The following is a 19,580-nucleotide window of genomic DNA, read 5'->3' on the forward strand; positions in this document are numbered from 1 at the left end:
TCTGACAGCCTTTGAGGAAAGAAGACCTGAAAAATCTTTCAATTGATGAAAATACCTCAGACTTGTCAACAGAGGCCTGAAAACATAAAGACAGCCATTAAGTCTAAGAATATAGAGCCAGTGAACTAACAGATGTGCTTTAAAAAGAACTGTAATTAAAAAGATAAGAAGTCTCCTGAGTTTCTAAAAGAGCTGTACTATTAAAAACAACACACACACACACACACACACACACACACACACACACCTCCTTAAGCCTGTGACTGTTCTAGTCTTAAAACAATGGTTCTCAAATCAAGGCAATTTTGTTCCACATGGGCTATTTAGGAATGTCTAAAGACATTTTTATTTGTCACAACTGGGGAGTACTACTGGTATCTCGTGGGTGAAGGCCAGAAATGCTGCTAAACTTTCCACAATGTATAGGATAGCCCCTTGAAAGAAAGTATTCAACCAAAATGTCAACAGTGTCCAGGTTAAGGACTGCCTTAAAATGACCCTCGGGCCTCCAATCTTTGACAGGAAGCTGTGAAACATGGGCAGTCCCCAATGAGAACACACTTTCCAATACCCACTTCAAATATACTCAAGAAGGCTAGTAGAAAAGACTCTCCACTGCATGGAGCCAGGTACCACAGGGAACAGTAGACAGAGTGCTCCTCGCAAAGATCAGACTCAGGGCCTAAATCAAGGAATATTCTTCCCCAACCACAAGGGCAAAAGGACCCTAACAACGTCTACCCAACAGAATTCCAAATTACAAATAAGTAACGACTGCATTTTCAATTTCCCAAATGGGATTGTTTATTGTAGTTACCTGACCCTGTGTGACCACCATATTTAGAGAATGGGAGTAGGGGTAGGAGATGCAAGCAACCAGATGATTTGGGCATTTTAGTTCTAATATTTCTGGACCAAAAGGAGGCATATCTGGATTATTTTAGAGATTACTATGTATCACATAGCACTAAATGCCTTGATAGGCCAGGACTTTGGGTTATCTTTCTTAAGGAGGGGGTGACTATGTACAGCTGTGGAATACAGGCAGCAAAGGAATGCTTGATAACAAGACCAGAAAGGCAACAGACCATTCTGAAGTCTGCCTCCCCACATTTCCCAGTTCCCTTACAATTAGGCAGGTCCTTTTGACTAGTTCTGCCAATGAGCTTAGACCCAGTACATTCCACCTGGCTTTTTCTTCAGTGGCCAGCAACTATGTAGATGCTGGAGCCTCATACAGCTTAGCTTGGCTCTCTGAGAAAATATTGGGAACTCCATCCCCTACCCTGACTTATACTGAACCCCTAAAGGATATAAATTCAGGTTATTTTACCAAGTTAAGTAATCTCAGACAAGCAAAGAGATTAGCTTAGGGTGAGGGGAATTTAGAAGTAGCAGAGCAGAGAGATGAGTATCAATTGTGGCCTCAAGACCAGCTGCAGAAGTGGGTGCTATGGTTTATCTCATTAAACTTCTTGTAACTTGCTCAAGGAACAGACATCAAATGAAATCCTGGAGAAACAAGTTTCCAGAACTTAGTGTATGAAACTAGGAACAAATGGCAGCAGGGGTGGCCTATGGTGGGTGCTGTGATAACTGCTCTGAGCCTGGGTTCAGGACTGAGGTACTCATTCTTCCAGCTGCTGGTAGTGTTGACTGCTGACAGTTTTCAGCAAATCTCTCTCCAGGAACTGCCCTCAGCCACAGAGAGCCACTATTCCCAAAGCCTGCTGCCCAAGACCAAGGTCTGCTTGAGTCACCAGCTGAGGCCTCTAGAGTTACTGTATTTAATTCAATTTCTCCCTATGTCTATTTTTTACTTCCTTTACTCCCCACAGATGTTGATCCTGAGGAGACTCCCCATTAAATTTCTTACATGTATATCTCCATCCTAGATTTTTTTTCCCAAACAGCCTAACCTAAGATAAAGGCATATTTTTCATCATAAGTAACAGATCCCAATGTCTCTAATTAGCTCAAATTTATTATGTAAATTTTCTATAGTTGTACTATATTTTAAACACTTTTGTTGTCTATTCTAATGGAGTATGTTAGAACATCCCAATACCATCATCGTGTTTGCGTAGTTCTTCTATTTTTTACAATTTAAGCATGGCATACTGCAACACTACTCCACATATAAAGTTCTTGACATTTATTCACATAAGTGTATTGTACCCTTTATCCTTATAAAATGACTTTATATAACAGTATTCAACTTCACCTCTTTAAACAGAGTTATCCTTGTTTTCACATTTGTATTTTCCCAGTACATCTTTGCCAACACCTTTGCTATCAGCCTTTTTGGGAGTTAGCTACAACTGCTTGCGTTACAGAAACATATAATTGTTGTTGGTGGTTTTGTATGTGTGTCAAAATTTGACTTTTTAATGAAGAGGTAATCGCAGCTACAAATTATGTTACATACTGGTCTTCTGTAATTTAATGTTTCCTTTTTATGCTTCTTACTGTTTCTTTTGTTTTCAATCTCCTATCATTTGATCTATGTCTCTGTTTTACCCACCCACTACCCTCATTAATCTGAAAATTTTCTATTTGGCAGGTGTTACTTTACTAAAATCAAATTAACTTCCACAGTGGCAGATTACTTTCCTGATCCACAGGACAAAATTAACAAACAAAAACAAAACCCTGAAGTCTAACTCACCTGCTTACAACAATATATGAGTATGTGATGGTGATGACAATACACTTTCCCATCTCAAGAAATTTTTCTTATGTTGCTTAAAGATGGCATTACACATAATACTACAGCAGCTGCATATGGACTATACAAAGCAATTCAATTAGAATGATAACTAAAGATAAGCCTGACTATCTCAAATACATAATTATCTTAAGATAGTTAACTTGAGCACAAACTATGTATTTATTTCCTTATATGAGTTTGGGTATTTGATACAAGATAGCACAGAACAAAGATATAATTCCACTGAATCAAATACTTTTCCAGAAATTCCTTTCAAATTAGATGCAATACTTTTAAAGAATAAGCTACAATTAAAACTAAAATACAAAAACATAGGCCCACACAAAAACTTGTACACAAATGTTCATGTCTGCATAACTCATGACAGACAATGGTAACGATCCCTTAAGTGACAGTCCCTTAAGTGATGAATGCATAAACAAAATGTGGTAGATGCATATAGTGAAATGTTACTTAGTAATAAAAGGAAATTGAATACTGATACGTGATACGTACATGGATGAATCCTTAAAATATTATGATAGGTAAGAGGCCTGCCACAAAAGACAACGTATTATATAATTCTATTTATATGAAATATCCAGAATAGGCAAATAATATGGAGACAGAAAGTAGATTAGTCGGGGGATCTCAAGATGGCGGCGAAGTAGAGAGACGTGGAGTGCATCCCTCTCCACAGTTGCATTGGGAATGCACCGAAGGACGCAGTCATTCCCACAGAGAACCAGCCGAACACCAGCAGACGGCCTCGGACACCAGAAAGGGCAGCGGGGAGCCCGACATGGCCGGTAGGGAGGCATCTACGAGGGCTCAAAGAGGGTGAAGCGGCGGAGCTGTGGCAGACGGGAGGGAGTGAGAAACATACGGAGGGTCCGCAGCGCAGCTCAGCGTTCCCGGACCGAGACATCGATCCGCGGCTGAACGGAGGGTCCAGGAGCGGGAGCGTGGGAACCGGAGAGCTGGTTCAGGGGGAGAAACATTGTTGCCGGTAGGGTGACGGACCGAGAGCACAGGAGGGAAGAGGTCCGCGGAGAGGAGTGCCCGTCCCTGAGAGCTGCCCGGCCATGATGGCGGCTGGAGGCTGCAGGCTCCCGGGCGCGGGGGGAGGAGCCGCGCGCATAGCCTCTCCCTCTCTTTCGGCGCCTCTGCAACAGGCAGTGGAGAGACGCCCTGCGGGCCACCTAAGGCACTCAGGGATAACAAGTACCCTCAGGCACTCGGGCGGGGCTAGATTAAAACTCCTTGCAACGCCAGCAGCAGTGAGGCTGACGAGAGAAAAAAAAAAAAAAAAAACCAGCATCAAAAAGAAAAAACCCCGAGAGAGGCCCAACTCTAAGACTTTCTGTGTACGCCTGAGCCACCAGCGCCCTCTGCAACAGGCACCTCCAAGCCTGACTGAAACAACAGTGCGCCACTGCTCACTCACTCCCAGGAGAAGGAGCCACTATTGTACCCTCTCCCTCTACACACACCGAGGCTTACAGACGAACAATAAATGAACCTCTGCTGGTCACAGAATAACGCAAAAAAAAAAAAACCCAAGGCAAGGAGAAGGACACTTACAGCTAAGACGCTAAGGAAACAGAAATAGTAGTATCAATACCTATTGAACTGGTCCATTCTGGGATCAGTTCTGGATTTTTTTTTTTTTTTTCTTTCTCTCTCTCTCTTTTTTTTTTTTTTTGATTTATTAAATACGATCTTAGCCCTAAGGGATCTACAAGTTTTATAACATAATTTTTTAAGGATATTTTTTATTCTTTTTTTTTTTTTTTTTTTTTTTTGCCTTTTTATATACTTCTAAATCTAGCTAAGTTTTTGGTAGTACGGACAAAATATCTTTCATACTTTCCTTTCATCCCTTTCTTTTATACACTTCTATTCCTTTCTTTTTCTTTGCATATTTCCAACCACATTACGCTCTTCTGTTCCCCTTTCTTCCAGCCATTTTAAGTGTATTTTATCTTAACATACTGATAAGCAACACTATCGGTCTGCTCAGACTCCTAGCTCTATTCTCCAGATGATGCACTGCCTTGGTATTAATATTAGGCTTTTGTCTTTATCTTAGTTCTTAGTACAGTTGCCTAATTACGTTCTGAGAATCTCCATTCTCTCTGGTGGTACTCCAGCTCATTTCTATATTTGATCCTAGCTTACAAAATCTCCCTGGATTGATGTTTGTATGTGTAGGGTGTTATTTGTTGTTTGTTTGCTTTTGCTTTTGTCTCTGATTTGTTCTGTTTCAGTTGTCAATTTCTGTTGGGTTTCTCTTTGAATATCTGATAGCACACTGGGGTTCTGTCAGGTCTTTCCAGAGCCTTATGTCCTAACGGATTCAATAATTGTGTGTCTTATACATGTATGTGTTTCCTAGACTGAATATTCGTCTAATCCAATACTTGGACATTAGTCTGAGGCTTGGACAGTCTTCTATAAACACCTCTATCACCAGGACAAGCAACCCCAAAAGCTTGGACAACCATGAGGAAACAAAGAAACACCATGCAGGCAAAGGAGCAGGAAAAAAACCCACAAGACCAAATAAATGAGGAGGAAACAGGAAAAATGCCTGAAAAAGAATTTAGAGTCATGATAGTAAAAATGATACAAAATCTCGATAACAAAATAGAGAAAGTACAAGAAACAGTTCATAAGAACTCAGAAAAACAAACAGCAATGGATAACAAAATAACTGAAATTAAAAATACTCTAGATGCTATAACCAGCAGAATGACTGAGGCAGAAGAACGAATAAGTGAGTTGGAAGATAGAATGGGAGAAATAAACGCCACAGAGCAGGAAAAAGATAAAAAAATAAAAAGACTAGAAGACAGCCTCAGAGACCTCAGTGATAACCTTAAACGTACCAACATTCGAATTATAGGCATCCCAGAAGAAGAAGAAAACAAGAAAGGGTCTGAGAAAATATTTGAAGAGGTTCTAGTGGAAAACTTCCCCAACATGGGAAAGGAAATAATTCACCAAGTCCAAGAAGCACAGAGAGTCCCATACAGAATAAACCCAAGGAGAAATACACCAAGACACATATTAATCAAACTAACGACAATTCAACACAAAGAAAAAATATTAAAAGCAGCAAGAGAAAAGCAACAAACAACATATAAGAGAAAACCCATCAGGATAACAGCTGACCTTTCTACAGAAACTCTGCAGGCCAGAAGGGAATGGCAGGATATACTGAAAGTCCTGAAAGAGAGAAACCTACAGCCAAGAATACTCTACCCAGCAAGAATCTCATTCAGATTTGAGGGAGAAATCAAAAGCTTTCCAGACAAGCAAAAGTTAAGAGAATTCAGCACCACCAAACCAGCCTTACAACAAGTGCTAAAGGAACTTCTCTAAGTAGGAAACACAAGAAAAGGAAAACACCTACAAATACAAACCCAAAACAATTAAGAAAATGGTAAGTGGAACACACATGTCAATAATCACCTTAAATGTAAATGGATTAAATGCTCCAACCAAAAGACACAGACTGGCTGAATGGATACAAAAACAAGACCCTTCTATATGCTGCCTACAAGAAACCCACTTCAGACCAAGGGATACATATAGACTGAAAGTGAAGGGATGGAAAAAGATATTCCATGCAAATGGAAGTCAAAAGAAAGCTGGAGTAGCAATACTCATATCAGACAAATTAGACTTGAAAGTAAAGACTATTAAAAGAGACAAGGAAGGGCACTACATAATGATCAAGGGATCCATCCAAGAAGAACATATCACAATGGTAAATATCTATGCCCCCAATATAGGAGCACCTCAATACATAAGGCAAATGCTAACAGCTATAAAAGGGGACATCGACAGTAACACAATTATAGTGGGAGACTTGAACACCCCACTTACATCAATGGACAGATCATCCAAACAGAAAATAAATAAAGACACACAAGCTTTAAATGACACATTAGACCATCTCGACTTAATTGATATTTATAGGACATTCCATCCAAAAACGACAGACTACACTTTCTTCTCAAGTGCACACGGAACATTCTCCAGGATAGATCACATCTTGGGTCACAAATCAAACCTCAGCAAATTCAAGAAAACTGAAATCATATCAAGCATCTTCTCAGACCACAACCCCATGAGACTAGATATCAATTACAGGAAAAAAACTGCAAAAAATACAAACACATGGAGGCTAAACAATTCACTCTTAAACAACCAAGGAATCACTACAGAAATCAAAGAGGAAATCAAAAAATATCTAGAAACAAATGACAACGAAAACACAACAACCCAAAACCTATGGGACGCAGCAAAAGCAGTTCTAAGAGGGAAGTTTATAGCAATACAGTCCTACCTTAAGAAACAAGAAAATGATCGAATAAACAACCTAACCTTACACCTAAAACAACTAGAGAAAGAAGAACAAAGAAACCCCAAAGTGAGCAGAAGGAAAGAAATCATAAAGATCAGAGCAGAAATAAATGAAAAAGAAAGAAAAGAAACCATAAGAAAAATAAATAAAACTAAAAGCTGGTTCTTTGAGAAGATTAACAAAATTGATAAACCATTAGCGAGACTCATCAAGAAAAAAAGGGAGAAGATGCAAATCAACAGAATTAGAAATGAAAAAGGAGAAGTCACAACGGACACCTCAGAAATACAAAAGATTATGAGAGACTACTACAAGCAACTATATGCCAATCAATTGGATAACCTGGAAGAAATGGATACATTCTTAGAAAAATACAATCTTCCAAGACTGAACCAAGAAGAAATAGAAACCATGAACAGACCAATCACAAGTACAGAAATTGAGGCAGTGATTAAAAATCTCCCAACACACAAAAGCCCAGGACCAGATGGATTCACAGGCGAATTCTATCAAACATTTCGAGAACAGTTAACACCTATCCTTCTCAAACTCTTCCAAAATATTGCAGAAGGCGGAGCACTCCCAAACTCTTTCTACGAGGCTACCATCACCCTGATACCAAAACCAGGCAAAGATGTCACAAAAAAAGAAAACTACAGACCAATATCACTGATGAATATAGATGCAAAAATCCTCAACAAAATACTAGCTAACAGACTGCAACAGCACATTAAAAAAATCATACACCACGATCAAGTGGGGTTTATCCCTGGGATGCAAGGATTCTTCAATATACGCAAATCAATCAACGTGATACATCATATCAACAAATTGAAGGATAAAAACCATATGATCATTTCAATAGATGCAGAAAAAGCTTTTGACAAAGTTCAACATCCATTTATGATAAAAGCTCTCCAGAAAATGGGCATAGAAGGAAATTACCTCCACATCATAAAAGCCATATATGACAAACCAAAAGCCAACATTGTTCTCAATGGAGAAAAACTGGAAGAATTCCCTCTAAGAACAGGAACAAGACAAGGGTGTCCACTCTCACCACTGTTATTCAACATAGTTTTGGAAGTGTTAGCCACAGCAATCAGAGAAGAAAAAGAAATTAAAGGAATCCAAATTGGAAAAGAAGAAGTAAAATTGTCACTCTTTGCAGATGACATGATATTATATATAGAAAACCCTAAAGACTCTACCAGAAAACTGCTAGCACTCATTGATGAGTTTAGTAAAGTAGCAGGATACAAAATTAATGCACCGAAATCTCTTGCATTCCTATACACTAACAACGGAAGAGCAGAAAGAGAAATTAAGGAAACTCTCCCATTCACCATTGCAACAAAAAGAATAAAATACCTAGGAATAAACCTGCCTAAGGAGGCAAAAGATCTGTATGCAGAAAACTTTAAGACATTGATGAAAGAAATCAAAGACAACACAAACAGATGGAGGGACATACCATGTTCCTGGATTGGAAGAATCAACATCGTGAAAATGACTGTACTACCCAAAGCAATTTACAGATTCAATGCAATCCCGATCAAATTACCAATGGCATTTTTCACAGAACTAGAGCAAGAAATCTTACGATTTGTATGGAAACGCAAAAGACCCCGAATAGCCAAAGCCATCTTGAGAAGGAAAAATGGAGTTGGTGGAATCAGGCTTCCTGACTTCAAACTATACTACAAGGCCATAGTGATCAAGACAGTATGGTACTGGCACAAAAATAGAAAGGAAGATCAATGGAATAGAATAGAGAACTCAGAAGTAATCCCAAACACATATGGGCACCTTATCTTTGACAAAGGAGGCACGAGTATACAATGGAAAAAAGACAGCCTCTTCAATAAGTGGTGCTGGAAAAATTGGACAGCAACATGTAAAAGAATGAAATTAGAACACTTCCTAACACCATACACAAAAATCAACTCCAAATGGATTAAAGACCTACATGTAAGGCCAGACACGATAAAACTCCTAGAGGAAAACATAGGCAGAACACTCTTTGACATCCATCAAAGCAACATCCTTTTTGACCCACCTCCTAGAATCATGGAAATAAAATCAAGAATAAACGAATGGGACCTCATGAAACTTAAAAGCTTTTGCACAGCAAAAGAAACCATAAACAAGACTAAAAGGCAACCCTCAGAATGGGAAAAAATAATTGCCTATGAAACAACGGACAAAGGATTAATCTCCAAAATATACAAGCAGCTCATGCAGCTTCATACCAAAAAAGCAAATAACCCAATCCACAAATGGGCAGAAGACCTAAATAGACATTTCTCCAAAGAAGACATACAGATGGCCAACAAACACATGAAAAGATGCTCAACATCACTAATCATCAGAGAAATGCAAGTCAAAGCCACAATGAGGTATCACCTCACACCAATCAGAATGGCCATCATCACAAAGTCTGGAAACAACAAATGTTGGAGAGGGTGTGGAGAAAAGGGAACTCTCCTGCACTGTTGGTGGGACTGTAAGTTGGTACAGCCACTATGGAAAACAATTTGGAGGTTCCTTAAAAAACTACAAATAGAACTACCATATGATCCAGTAATCCCACTCCTGGGCATATACCGAAAGAAAACCATAATCCCAAAAGAAACTTGTACCATCATGTTTATTGCAGCACTCTTTACAATAGCCAGGACATGGAAGCAACCGAAATGCCCATCAACAAATGAATGGATACAGAAGATGTGGCATATATATACAATGGAATATTACTCAGCTATAAAAAGGGATGAGATGGAGCTATATGTAATGAGGTGGATAGAACTACAATCTGTCATACAGAGTGAAGTAAGTCAGAAAGAGAAGGACAAATATTGTATGCTAACTCACATATACGGAATCTAAAAATGGTACTGATGAACTCAGTGAAAAGAACAAGGAAACAGATACAGAGAATGGACTGGAGAACTCGAGGTATGGGAGGGGGCGGGGGGTGAAGGGGAAACTGAGAAAAAGCGAGAGAGTAGCACAGACATATATATACTACCAACTGTAAAATAGTCAGTGGGAAGTTGTTGTATAACAAAGGGAGTCCAACTCGAGGATGGAAGATGCCTTAGAGGACTGGGGCAGGGAGGGTGGGGGGGACTCAAGGTGGGGGGCGTCAAGGAAGGGAGGGAATATGGGGATATGTGTATAAAAACAGTTGATTGAACCTGGTGTATCCCCAAAAAAATAAAAAAAAATAAAATAAATAAATAAAAAAAAAAAGAAAGTAGATTAGTCGTTGTCAGGGCTGGGGGTAAAGGGGTCAAGGAAGAATGGAAATTTAAGACTTATGGGTGCAGGTTTTCTTTAAGGGGGACAAATATGTTCTAAAATTAGACTGTGGTCATGGTTATACAACCTTCAAATATAATAAATAACACTGAAGTGTACACTTTAAATGGGGAAATTGTATGGCATGTGAATTATATGGCAATAAAGTAGTCTAAAAAACAGTACAAAAATATAAAATATTTCAGAATATTTAAGAAACACAACTCTGGTGCATACTTCATTTTATGTAATTGGTAATGAGAGCAGGATATTTTATATATTGCTTCATTTAAGGAAAAAATGACATTATATTAATCCATATAAATCAGTGAAATACACCACCCCAAGAATATGATGAAAGGCAGTGATGTCTGCAAAAATGGCAAAGAAGTAGATATCTCCAAAGAAGATTAGAATAAACTTTTTCAGAAATGTGGAAAGTAGTCAAAGATTTACAACAACCAACTGAACACAGAATCAAGAAAAAAACAACTTAAAAACAATAGAAAAGATTTATGGGTGGTGTTTTTACTAGCCCTTGCCCTACCATCTCCCTGGCTGGCTGGGTGGGTGGGGGTCCTTGAAGAAAGCAGCCTGCAATCTTAGTACTGGATGCTGGTCCAGGGCTAGACAGATAGCATTTCTTGAAACCACTGGAAGCCGAATAAATAACTTACTCTGCCTGGGGCAAAAGATTAAAGTTGAGGAAAACAAGACTGGCATACCATCAAGCATACCAACATACACATAACGGGAAACCCAAAAGGAGAGAAGAGAGAAAAAAGGGCAGAAAGAACACTCGAAAAAAATAATGACTGAAAATGTACAAATTTAATGAAAGACATGAATCTACACGTTTAAGCTGCTCAATGAACTCCAGAAGGGTAAAAGCAAAGAGATCTGCACCGACAATCATTATACTCAAACCAGAGAAAGACAAAGACAATCTTGAGAGCATCAAAAGAGAAGCAACCTGCCAATTACAAGAGAGTCTCAATGATATTAACAGCTGGTTTCTCAAAAGAAATCACAGAGGCCAAAAGGCAGTGAAATGGTACATATGAAGCACTGAAAGAAAAAAAAAAGGCCAAACAAAAATTCTATATCCAGCAAAACTATCCTTCAAAAATGAGGGAAAAATTAAGACACTTGGGGGGACTTTCCTGGTGGCGCAGTGGTTAAGAATTCACCTGCCAATGCAGGGGACATGGGTTCAATCCCTGGTCCAGGAAGATCCCACATGCCACAGAGCAACTAAGCCCACATGCCACAACTATTGAAGCCTGTGTGCCTAGAGCCCATGCTCCACAACAGAGAAGCCACCACAATGAGAAGCCGGCACACCACAACAAAGAGCAGCCCCCCTTCACTGCAACTAGAGAAAGCCCACATGCAGCAACGAAGACCCAACACAGCCATAAATAAATTTATTTATTTATTTATTAAAAAAAAATTAAGACATTTGGGGATAAATAAAAGCTAAGGAAGTTTGTTTCTCTCACACCTGCCCTAAAAGAAATGCTAAGGGAATCTTTCCAGCAAAAATAAGAGGACACTACACAGTAACTTGAAGTCATATAAAGAAATAAAGAATACTGGTAAAGGTAATTATGTAGGTAAATAGAAAGGTCAGTATTATTGTACTTGGGGTTTCTAACTCCTATTTTTTCCCAATATGATTTAAAAGACAAATGCATTAAGCAACTATAAATCTACCTTAACAGGAACCCAGTATATAAATATGTAATTTGTGATAACAACAACATAAAGGGGTAAGGACAGGTTTATAGATGCAGAGTTTTTGTATACTACTGATGCCAAGGTGGTAATAATTCAAAACAGACTGTTAGAAGTTGAAGAGATTAATTGTAATCCCCAGGGCAACTTTTAAGAAAAATAACTGAAAAATACACAGAAAAGGAAATGAGAAAATAATTAACAGTACACAGCAAAAAAAAAAAAAAAAAAAAAGCAATTAAACACAAAAAAGGCAGGAATGAAGGAACTGAGGAACAAAAAGACATGGCATATAGAAAACAAATAGCACAATGACAGATGTAACTTCTTCCTTATCATTAATTACTTTATATGTAGTTGGATTAAACTCTCCAACTAAGAGCACAGAATGGCAGAAAGGATAAAAGAAACAGGATTCTACTGTAGGCTATGCAAACAAAAGACTCACTTTAGATTCAAAGGCATAAGCAAGTTGAAAGAATGGAAAAAGATGTTTCATGCAAATAGAAACCAAAAGAGAGATGCAACAGCTATACTAATATCAAACAAAACAGACTGTAAGTCAAAAGTTGTTACAAGAGGCAAACGTGCAAAATACATTTTGATAAAAAAGTCAACATATCAACAAGATAAAGCAACTATAAACATATATGTACTGAACAACAAAGTCCCAAAACATCTGAATCACAAGCTAACATAACTGAAGGGACAAGTAGGCACTTGCACAATTAACTTACTTTCTTAAGTAAGTTAACTTACTTCCGTTAATTGACAAAATAACTAGACAAAAGATCAGTAAAGAAATAGAGAATGTGAACAACACTATAAACCAACTAGACATAGCAGACATATATAGAATACTCCCTCCAAAAACTGAGAATACATATCTTTCTCAAGTACACATGGAACATGCTCCAGGACAGACCATATGTTAGGCCACAGAACAAGTCTCAATAAATTTCAGAAGACTGAAATCATAAAGTATCTTCCCTGACCACAATGGAATGAAGCTAGAAATCAAGAAAAAGAAAAACTGGAAAATACACAAGTTTGTAGAAATTAAACAACATATTCTCAAACAATCTATGGGTCAAAGAACAATTCACAGGAAAACTAGAAAATACTTTGAGATGAATGAAAATGAAAACACAACATAAAAAATTTAGGTAATGCAGAAAAAAACAGCTTGGAGGGCAATTTTATAGCTGTTAACACTCATATTAATTAAAAAAAGAAGAAATATCTCAAATCAATAGCCTAACATTCCACCTTAAGAAACCAGAAAGAGCAAACTAATACCAAAGCAAGATGATACTAAGAAATAATAAAGCTTAAAGCAGATATTAACAAAATAGAGAACAGAAAAATAAAGAAAATCAACAAAACCAAAAACTGGTTCTTTAAGAAGAACAACAAAATAGATAAACCTTCACCTAGACTAAGGAAGGAAAAAGAGAGAAGATACAAATAAGTAAATTAAAAACTGAAAGTTGGGATATTACCACCAACTTTACAGAAACAAAAAGGGTTAATAAAAAAATACTATGAACAATTGTACACCAGCAAGTTAGAGAACTTAGATGAAATGGACAACACATTATTTCCTTCCTAGAGACACACAATATTACCAAAACTGACTCAAGAAACAGAAAAGCTAAACATATTTATAAAAAGTAAAGACAGTAAATCAAAAATCAAAATCTTTAAAAACAAGTAAAGCTCAGAACCAGACAGCTGTCTGGCAAATTCTACCAATCATTTAAATAAGAATTAATATCAAGCCTTCTCAAACACTGCCAAAAAAAGAAGAGGGAGGAACATTTCCTAACTCATTCCAAGGTCAGCATTACCTTGACACCAAATCCAGACAAAAACATCACAAGAAAAGAAAACCACAGGCCAACATCACATATGAACACAGATGTAAACAATTCACAACAAAATGCTAGCAAAACAATTCCAATAGCATCAAAAGGATTGCACACTATGACCAAGTGGGACTTACCCCAGGAACGCAAGGGTAGTTCAATACACAAAAATCAATTACTATAATATACCACATTCATTGCATCAAGGAAAAACAGCATATGATCATCTTAAATGATTCAGAAATACATTTGACAAAATCCAATATCTTTTTCATGATAAAAACACTTAAACCAGGAATAGAAGGTATGTGCTGAAAAATTAATCCTATGTAAAGAGAGGTGTGGTATTTGCCCTCAGCTACAGGTCAGCTCTAGGTCAGTGGAATGTATGACTGACAGCAGTGTCTTTGTTTGCCTGGGAGTTTTTGTCACAGGACAGTCTAACAATGTGATTTATGACTGGGGCTTTGGGACACATATCAGTTCCAACCTCTGAAGAAAAGGAGACTAAAGGTATTAGTGTGAACCTTAGGAAGTGTTGGAGGCTAAAGGTCAGCCAGGCAGGCAGTATGTGCCTGAGCAGCAAAAACAAAACAAAACAAAAAAAAACTCTGGAGTGAACTTTCCTGGCTGGCAATACCCTGCACACATTTTCATACTTTGTGGCTGGGAGGAAAAGGATGAATGACTGAAATTCCATGATTCTTCCACATTCTGCCCTATGCATTTCCTCCTTTGGTTAGTTCTAATTTGTATCCCTTAGCTGTAATAAAACTTTTAAGTGTAGTGCTCTTTGGAGTTCTGTGAATTAGTCTAGTGAATTACTGAACCTGGGAGTAGGTGTGGGACCCTGAACTTGCAGTCAGCTTGTCTGAAGTGAGGGTAGTCTTGTGGGGTCTGTACCGTCTAACTGTAAAATGTGATTAACTCCAATGCAGAAGGAAACTTACTCAAACAGATAAAGAGTATTTATGAAACCCCACAGGTAATATACTTAATGGTGAAAACTGAAAGTCTTTCCCCTAAGATCAAGAATAAAACAAGATGCCCACTTTTGCCACTACTACTCAAGATTTTACTGGATGTTCTAGCCAGAGCAACTAGGCAAAAAAAGACACCAAAGGTACCCAAATTGGAAAGGCAAAAATAAAACTATTGTGCAGATAATGTGATCTTATATATAGAAAACTGTAGGGAAAAAAAAACCTATTAGAATAAACTGAGCAAAGGCACAGGATATAAGATTAACACACAAAAATCCGTTGTGTTTCTTATACACTAGCAATGAACAGTCTGAAAGAGAAATTAAGAAAACAATTCCATATATAATAGCTTCCAAAAGAATAAAATACCTAGGAAAAGATTTTAACTATGGACGTGAAGACCTGCACACTGAAAACTATAAAACATAAAAGAAAGTCTGTCATAGACTGCACTGTGTTCTGCCCCACCCAAATGCAAACACTGAAGCCCTAACCCCTAATGTGACTGTATTTGGAGATAGGAGGTAATTAAGGTTAAATGAGGTCAAGAGGGAGGGCCCCAATACAAAAGAACTGTATCCTTTAAGAAGAGATAGCAGGGACTTCCTAGGTGGCGCAGTGGTAAAGAATCTGCCTGCCAATGCAGGGGACACCAGTTCGAGCCCTGCCCTGGGAAGATTCCACATGCCACAGAGCAACTAAGCCCGTGCACCACAACTATTGGGCCTGTGCTCTAGAGCCCGTGAGCCACAACTACTGAGCCCATGTGCCGCAACTATTGAAGCTCATGTGCCTAAGGCCTGTGTTCCACAACAAGAGAAGCCACTGCAATGAGGAGCCTGTGCACCGCAATGAAGAGTAGCCCCCGCTCGCAGCAACTAGAGAAAGCCTGTGTGCAGCAATGAAGACCCAATGCAGCCAATAAATAAATAAAATAAATAAATTTATAAAAAAAAAAAAAAAAAGAAGAGACAGCAGAGCTCGCTCTCTCTTCCTGCACTGAGGAAAGGGCATGTGAAAACGCAGCAAGAAGGCGGCTATCTCCAAGTCAGGAAGAGAGATCTCACCAGAAACTGAATTTATTTGCACCTCCAAAACTGTGAGAAAATAAATTTCTATTGTTTAAGCCACAGTCTGTGGTATTTTGTTATGGTACCCCAAACAGACTAATACCACCTAAGAAAGGAAAGACATCCTGCGTTCATGAATCTGAATACTAAATATAGGTAAGATGGCGAAACTACCCAAGCAATCTACAGAGTCGAAATCTTTATTAAAATTCCAATGGCCTTTTCTGCAGAAATGGAAAAGCTGATACTCAAATTCATATAGAATCACAAGGGGCCTTGAATAGTCAAAATGATATTGAGGAAGAATAAAGTTGGTGAATTCACACTTTCCCATTTCAAAATTTACTACAAAGCTACAGTGATCAAAATAATGTGGTACTGGTATAAGCACAAAGACCAACAGAACAGAGAATTAAGAGTCCAGAAATAAAACCATATGTTTGTGGCCAACTGAATTTCAATAAGGGTGCCAGGACCCTTCAATTATAGAACAATAGTCTCCTTAATAAATGGTGCTAGGATAACGAGATTTCCACAAGTAAAAGAATGAAGTTGGCACCTTATCTCACACCATATACAAAAATTAACTCCAAATGGGCCAAATACCTAAATTTAAGAGCTAAAACTATAAAACTCTTGACAAAAAACTAAGGGTAAATCTTAATGACCTCGGATTTGACGATGGATTCTTACAATGACACTAAAAGTACAAGCAACCAAAGAAAAAATAAATTCATGAAAATTAAAAACATTTGCATATCAAAAGAGATCAAGAAAGTGAAAAGACAACATAAAATAGGAGAAAATATTTACAAATTACTTATCTGATAAGGGTCTAGTACTCAGAATATATAAAGAACTCTGACAGCTCAACAACAAAAAGACAAACAACAATTAAAAAATGGGCAAAGGTCTTATATAGACATTTCTCCCAAGAAGAAATATAAACATCCAACAAACATGAAAAGATGCTTAATGTTATTAGAGAAATGCAAGTCAAAACCACAATGAGATACCTGTTCATACTCACTAGGATGGCTAGAATGAAAAAGTCATTAAGTATTAGCAAAGATCTGGGGAAACTGGAACTTTCATGCACTGTTGCTAGGAATGTAAAATGGTGTAGCCACTGTGGAAAACAGTTTGTTGCTTTCTCAGAAAGTTAAACATGACCCAGCAATTCAACTCCTAGGTAGACACCCAAAAGAATTGAAAACAGGAACTCAAATACTTGCACCTTAAAATTCATAACAGCACTATCCACAAAAGCTACAAGGTGGAAATAACCCAAATGTCCACGAATAGATGAATGGATAAACAAAAAGTAGTAAATACATACAACAGAATATTAATCAGACATAAAAAGGAATGAACTATTGATATACGCTTCAATATGGGTGGACTTAAAAACATTATGTTAAGTTAAAGAAACCAGACACAAAAGGTCATATATTATATGATTCCACTTATATGAAATACCCAGAAAGGTAAGTCCATGGACACAGAAAGCAGACTGGTATATGACAGGGGTTGGGGTGAGAGGGGAATGGAGACCTGCCTAATGAGTAGGCAGTTTTCTTTTGGGGCAATGAAAATATTTCGAAATCTGGTATTGGTAGTGGTTGTACAATGCTGTGAATGCACTAAATACCACTGCACTAAATACCACTGAACTGTACACTTTAAGATGGGTAATTTTATGTTACATGAATTTTACCAAAATGATTAAAAAAAGAATATGATAGTTTTTCTACTAACCCGATGAATAATTCCAGCAGAGTGAAGGTGCTTGATTCCACACAGCATCTGATAGAGAAGGTAGGACATTCTTTCATGATCGAGTTCCATCTGAATCACTTGACAAAGATTTGCATCCATGAGCTCCATGACTATGTAACTTCATGGGTGAAAAAAGATGACAGCTAAAGTATACAGTAACAATCAAAGAATAATGTATTAACAAAATTTTAATCGTCACACTTACACATCTTGAAATTCTTCTAGGGATTTCTGTGGTGTAAAAACATTCAAAAGGCCAATTATCTGTGGCAAAAGCAGAGAAACAGGAAAATTAGAAATTCTTTAATAATATTTTCATTTGGGAACTGCAAATACATGGATTAAAAAAAAAAGCCACCCCCGTGTAAAATTTTTCAAGTCTTATATTCTAAGCTTAAGTAGTCTCTTTTATTTTATATATTAAAACTTTATGGCCAGGGGTTGGGGGCAAGGAGGGAAGCAGAGCACAGAGGATCTTAAGGACAGTGACAATACTGTGAATGATACTATCATGGTAGATATATGTCATTATACATTTGTCCAAACCCACAGAATGTACAGCACCAAGAGTGAACCCTAATGTAAACTATGGACTTTGGGTGATAAGGATATGTCAGTGTAGGTTCATTAACTATAATAAATGTACCACCCTGGTGGAGGATGTTAATGCGGAAAGCTATGCATGTGTGGGGTCGGGGGTATATGGCAAATCTCCATACTTTTGTCTCAATCCTGCTGTGAACCTAAAACTGCTCTAAAAAACAGCCTTAAAACACACACACACACACACACACACACACACACACACACAAACACACACTCTCTCTCTCTCTCTCTCTCAACAGAAGAGCTCCGAGAAATCCATTCGTCAACATTCAATTATCAAGGACCTACACTGTACAATCCTCGTAAACAAATCTTAAATACCTTCTGTCAGCTCTTATCCAACTCAGTATTTCTATATAATCTCAGCCCGTTGGCTTCCTGGTTTTTCATAATACTGTACTTCCCCAGTTTTCCTCATTTCCAGTCTATTCCACTAGTTTATCCACAGACATGTCCTCTTTCCCACTATTCTGTTTTAATCCTCCTCCTTTCTCTATTTGTACCCCTTTCCTGGGGTATGTCTTTTTCTCCAAACATCTCTACATGGATAATTTCCAAATACTCATTAAAAGCCCTTGCTTAGTTTATGAGTCTCAGATTTTCATTGCTACTTCACATGAGGTCTCACAAAATAAAATTGAACTCATTATCCTTCCAACCCAAAACCCTTGCTTTTCCGGTGTCTTCTCTTTTACAATAGAAAGCTCAAAGTGATTTTTGACTTTTTTTTTCAATGTTTGGACCATAATAAATACTTAAAAGAATACTATCCATTCTATTGTTAGTCTGAATTTCAACTTCTTTTCACTCCCTGTGCTACTATATATGCTGAGGATTCTAACAGCTCATCTAGTCTGTTCATGCTATAGCTTCTAACACTTGCTTCTTTAATAACGGTTTTCTGCAAATCCAGCTACCATTGTACTGCCTATAATACATGGTAATGAAAAGACCTGATCATATTACTCACCTTCTCAAAAACCGAATGCCACCAAAAAAATGTCAAAACTCTCTTGTAGTACATTCAAAGCCCTCCATGAAAGGATATCAACCCACTTTATCTCTTGCTAAGCCCTCTATTAAAACTTGATACTTGAGTAAGAATGTTGTTTTTAAAAAGCCGTCAAGGCCTTTACACATACTATTCCC

General features: G+C 37.7%; 1 protein-coding gene across 7 annotated transcripts in view; it reads right to left on the reverse strand.

Annotated features, from left to right (window-relative positions):
- The window catches only part of MAPK8 (mitogen-activated protein kinase 8), a 130,204-nt gene that overhangs the window by 25,698 nt on the left and 84,926 nt on the right, over nt 1-19,580 (reverse strand). For all 7 annotated transcript variants that reach the window (XR_009053713.1, XR_009053714.1, XM_057734941.1 and 4 more), the window contains 2 exons: nt 18,031-18,089; nt 17,805-17,943 (listed from right to left, as the gene is read on the reverse strand). Coding sequence is in view for 5 of the 7 variants with exons in the window: in XM_057734941.1 (XP_057590924.1) it covers nt 17,805-17,943; nt 18,031-18,089 (198 nt within the window). In the remaining 2 variants the exon portion in view is untranslated. The remainder of the gene's footprint in view (nt 1-17,804; nt 17,944-18,030; nt 18,090-19,580) is intronic.

This window comes from Hippopotamus amphibius, chromosome 5, assembly GCF_030028045.1.
Source record: "Hippopotamus amphibius kiboko isolate mHipAmp2 chromosome 5, mHipAmp2.hap2, whole genome shotgun sequence".
Taxonomy (NCBI): Eukaryota; Metazoa; Chordata; class Mammalia; order Artiodactyla; family Hippopotamidae; genus Hippopotamus; species Hippopotamus amphibius.